Genomic DNA, 5,342 nt, shown 5'->3' on the forward strand with positions numbered 1-5,342 from the left:
GTACTGAAAGAGGGAAAAGAAAAACCTACGGTTATTGTTCAAGTCTACTGGGGACGTCAACGCTCTTGGTGCTTTATATCACTGTTGAGGCATGAAAAAATCTGAACTATAATGTTCACGGTTCACTTTTACCATCTTTTAAAATTCGAGAAGCCTAGTCCTTTGGCCTTCTCTCTGGCCCTATTATCCTCATGAAGTTTGGGAAAGGGTGCTCGGCGAGTCTCTCTCGGTGACGTCGAGCAAACGGAACTCCTGGGGACTAGGCTTGAAATTGGAGTACGACTAATTAAAATTCGAGAAACTATAAGTACTTAAAAACACCTGTAAAGAGTTTCACCTTTCAAAGCAATCCTTTATATATAAATATACAACTTTTATACAAGTATATAAAGTAATGTATGGGAAGGAAAAGGTTTGTTTGCAGAGCTCAAATGGAATTTTAAAAAAAAGTAATTTAGTACAATTTTTAGCAACATCAAACAGCTTGGAAACAAAGACTTCTATGAAAAATTAGAAGTTTCAAAACAAATTCTTCCGAAAAAGTCAATTCTATATCCAATGACCTTTCAAGTTAGAAGGGTTGGGACTGTCATGCCTCGGACTCTTTGATTTGTAAATCTTCTTTAGATTCCGTAAGGAAAATCTTGGGAACCTGTAACTTCTTAGGACCGGCTTTACCTACGTCTGTAGTTTTGCTACCATCTTGTTCGTCCTTGTATTCTGATGACGTCAGATGAAACTGTTCCAAAATTTCCGGGGGCAATGACTTGTATACATGGATCTGTTTTACTCGCACCATTCCTCTTGACTTGAGAAAGACAAACACCCCGTAAGATAGAACAGCTATCATAATAATCGACAATACGACACTCACGATGAAGTATATGGTATTCAGGACAATGTTTCGAACGGCGTCAACAAACCGTTTGGATTCCTTTTTCAGTCGTTGACGATAAGCTTCTCCATCGTAATCTTCATAAGGCGTCCCTTCCAGTTTGGGTATTATACAGGTTTGTGGATCAAACTTCAGAGTCGATGCAGATAACTCCGGCATTCCCTTCAAGCACGCGTCTGTGTCATTTTCTAGAGAACACATCTGACGTTTAAACTGCTCAATGCGTTCTCGTTGTCCCTGGTTGAAATCCACTGTCATTCTTTTATACTCAGACAAGGTCTCGTTTACCGACTCCTTATACAGTCGCATTTCGTTATTATTTATAAAGTCAACTTGGTCGGCAATGGCCAAGTTGGTAAAATTGTAGTCGGTATCAAGGCGGGACGAAATCAAATCATAGCCACCTAGTTCTTCAATAACCGTAACGTTCATAACGTTGAAAACAACAGCAATAATCAAGTACAAAACAGCACCAGAAGTAACAATTATTATGCACATCGGAAGAAGATTTGTTCGCATAATCTTTTTATGAAGTGTCTTGCAAAATGTGAGGAACTTAGAGAATCTCTCGACAAGGAAGTCAACTACCCGTCGAAACAATCTCTCAGCTCGTCGCTTGATAGCAGGTGGTTTTTCTTCGAATTCATCCTCATCGTGCCTCACAGTTTCTTCGAACCCTTGAATTAATCTAAAAGCCATCTGGTAAGTTTTAGATCCTCTATATATCAAAAGGAGAATGTCGATTACAACAAGAACACCCAAAACTGCTTTTTTGGTGACTATAAATACATCGGCATCATACGCCTTAGTAAGGTTTCTATACTTTCCCTTTTCTTCTATCAATTCCTCCTTTTGTTTGTCCACCTGTTCCTCCATAACATCTCCTTTTTCGATATTGTAGTAGGCGCCTCCCCGTGCTGATTCGATTAGAGAGGATTTATTCACTCCGGAAATGTTTCCGAATCCGTCTGAGCCATCCATTTCCTCGTAACCAATACGCTCGGAAAAGAAACTGGAATTTGTCTCGCTGACACTTAACTCTGGTGTGGACTCGTTAGCCGCAAAGAAATCACTGGTGTTGCCTCTAAAACATTCGGTCCTAGCTTTTATCCACTCGTCTCCCTCGTCCGTAAGCTTTTGTATTCCACTTTTCAACTGCTTCTTTGCAGAGCTTAGCATATAACGCAAAGGACACATGAGTATGGTACTAAGTGGATGTTCAGGGGACTTTCCTGTTTTGAGGACGTCGTTAAAATCCGCCAGTCCATCTTTGGCGTACTGAAGCTTGGCGTTGATGTTATTCTCATATTCAATCAACTTATCTTGATCAACTGCCCCAATGAAGTCCAGAAAACCGATGAAGGAACTGTCAGCTATGCTACGTTTGACTCTAACTGAGAAGACATTTCGAGCTCTCCAACGAAATCCGGTGGATCCTTCGCTGTTGTTGAGTAATTGCGTAATCTTTAGATAATTCTCGCCTTCAGCTGTTTCTCTTCTTTTTCTTCCAAACGCTTTCTTCACTTTATAGGCTCCTTTAGGTAAGGCAAACCATCCATTGTTGTACACTCTTCTTCCATAGTTTTTCAATCTTTCTTTGCTGTCTTTCAGCTTTCCTCTGGTACTCGCTTGGAAGGCTTTCACTCGCTGATCAATTTTCTTCTTTAAGGCCTGAATTTTTTCGGTTACTTTTCTGACAATTTTCTGGCTCAGCTTATTGAACATTTTTAAGTGGTTCTCCTGGATCAAACAAGTCATGTTGTACCTTAGCCACTGAAGCTGAAGTCCCAGATAGAAGTCACACGATCTCTGAATGTCTTCACTGGACTCTAAATTACTTTTTGCCTCATTTTCCCGGTGCTGATCCATTTGTAAAGCAATGGCATTGCTTTCGTCTACTTTGCTCTGGACGAATTCCTGGTATTCTTCAATTATTTTCATATTAGGTCCGTGAAGAAGTGTCAGAATCGCAAACGCCATCGAGAATGTAAAAATTAAGCTATAGACAACCCTAAATGACACGAAAAATAAGACTAAAATCAGATGCCTTCTCTTAAGCCTGTTTGGGTCTTTGGGTTGTGTCTTCTTCCCACTGCTTTCAGTTCTTCCAGTCTTGATGTCTTTGGTTTTGACAAATTTCCACCCTGGTGGACCATCCTCTACATCTTCATTAGACTTGTGAGTAATTTGTGCATAAATCATAATCGCAAACAAACATAATAGTATGCATCCAGTAACCACAAAGAGAGGCATTAAGGTTAACCACGGATCTGGTTTTTCATCTTCACTTTTTTTCACCGGCTCTTTACCCTTTCTCGAGGGCTGGTCAACAACGGCTAGCTGAAGTTTCAGTTTCTGTTTTGCATCAGACAGATATACACTGAACAATCTTTCTTTGTCTTGCGAATTCTTTCTTGGAATATGAATTTCTAGTTTGAAGTGGGTTTCAGGACAAATTATTACCACATCTTGATCAAGAACTTTGACGCTGTCAACTTCATCGATGGCTTGAAGTGTGAAGAAACCAGGGCAGCTTGTTAAAACACCAGATATCTTCAAATTCCAACTGGTATTACTTCGTGACAAAACGCTTTGGAAGGTTTCATCGTTGCGGATGCTCGCGTTCCTCAAAATATATTTGAAAAGAGACTCATCATCGGAAATCCTCACGGTCATCGAAGGAGGTCGGTGGGGATCTCGTATCTGATACAAGGACTCGCCTTTTCCTTGCACGCCTAAGTGTTCCACTTTTGCGGGTTTCAGATTACTATACGGTTTGCGAAGAGTTTGGGGCCAGTCTGCAAGTTTTTGGCAGGTCTCACCGTGGCTCCAAGATCTTGTAGTCAACGAAAACGGTGTCTTAGTTTGAAAGTGTATGGTGTTAGCCGCATCGACTTTTCCCAAGGTTTCATCATCATCGTCAACTAAGCTCGATACACTATAACTATATGGTATTTTTAAAGACTCTCTTTGGCCTCGAAGGTAAATAACGGGAGATGTGTCAAAATTTGTCGAGTGAGATATTTCTAATGAGTCTAGGTGATGCGTTCCTTCTTGTATGTTTGAGTAAGGATAGCCGTCTAGTTGCGACGTTTTCAAGGTTTTAGATATCCACGAGGAGATGAATCGCCCACTCTCGTGCTGCACACGATATCTTAGAGAATACAGTGTCTCCGGAGGGTTGAGCTCCAGATAACAGTTGAACTGTAAATTCAAATTGACTGATGTATTCATTGACAGAGTAAACTGGCTCGTATCCCCTTCAGCGCACTGCTTAGGCTCCGGAGTGCAGTCCCTGCCGTAGTAACTCCTGCAGTCTCTCAAACATCCTTTGAAACAGCACGAACAGGAGCTGCTGCCTTGGCTGTTTGAGTTAGAGTCACAATTTGAACACAAATCTCTGCACACAAGGCACGCTCGATACGCGTTGCTGCAGAAGCTCGTTGGAAATGTATCCAAGGGGTTATCGACAAAGTCAGACTCTTTGATATTGAATATATCGGTCACAATGTTTGTGTAATTCGTGCAATATAGCTTACTAGGGTCCTCTTTCAGTCTACAGTCGCTCTGGTTGGCTTTGCGACAAATACGAGCGTCTTTGGCAGTGATACATGCATCGTTTATGGATCTGTAGTAGTAGACTTCGCCAGGGGCTGTGTTGCTTGGGCAGAGACCTAACGAGTGTTCAAAACATTTTGCCGGGAACACTTTTGTCTGTCGTTTTTTTTCTACGTTATGTTTCAAAGAGTAGTTATTCGGGGCTGGATAGCGGCAATAGTTGCTGAAGACTTCTGGAAATCCACGTACATAGACAAAATTTAGATTTTCATTTGACTTCCATGCATCATAATCAGTGTACGTTGGAACAAGGTTGACTTGTTCAATTTCCAAGTCTACGTAAAAGCTTGAGTTCCGATTCAAACGAGTCCTGTTTGGTGAGTTACCTTTCAGTACAAAGGTTATGTTTTGGCTATCCAACTGCAGACGATCCTCTAGAAGGACCATGTTTTTTGTGGGCTTGAGAACGACGAGTCTGGAACCTGTTCGAACTAAATAAAAAAGAAGGCATCAGCACACGTTTTTTTGGCAACTGACGTAATCATCTCAGCAAAAAGAATTAAAGTTCCACATTACCTTCATGCAAATTACTGTTATTGGAAGGTCTGGCTAAGGTTAGGGGTCTGGAAATATCTATAACGGAAGCCACATAAAGAAAATTAAGGATACTTTGTTGCGCTGAAAGTAAGACCAAGGGCTAGTTGCATCAAACTAGACGTTGAATGAGCTGAACGTCCGACGCCATTTAAGATGTATGTACCTGGTCCCAGGAACTAATTGCTAGCTATATAGATTATCAACCAAAAAAGAACCTTAATGTCTGTCTAAACTTTCCTCAGTGTTGTTGTTGTTTTTTTCTTTATCGTTTCAATTGCAATTTCTTAATTTT

General features: G+C 40.8%; 1 protein-coding gene across 1 annotated transcript in view; it reads right to left on the minus strand.

Moving 5' to 3' along the window:
- The window catches only part of LOC140937712 (uncharacterized), a 9,061-nt gene continuing 3,719 nt past the window's right edge, over positions 1–5,342 (minus strand). Inside the window, exons 8-9 of the mRNA XM_073387276.1 lie at positions 5,030–5,086; positions 1–4,944 (exon numbers count right to left, since the gene is read on the minus strand). Coding sequence (XP_073243377.1) covers positions 590–4,944; positions 5,030–5,086 — 4,412 coding nt within the window. The 3' untranslated portion in view covers positions 1–589. The remainder of the gene's footprint in view (positions 4,945–5,029; positions 5,087–5,342) is intronic.

This window comes from Porites lutea, chromosome 5 (genome assembly GCF_958299795.1).
Source record: "Porites lutea chromosome 5, jaPorLute2.1, whole genome shotgun sequence".
In the NCBI taxonomy this organism is placed as follows: domain Eukaryota; kingdom Metazoa; phylum Cnidaria; class Anthozoa; order Scleractinia; family Poritidae; genus Porites; species Porites lutea.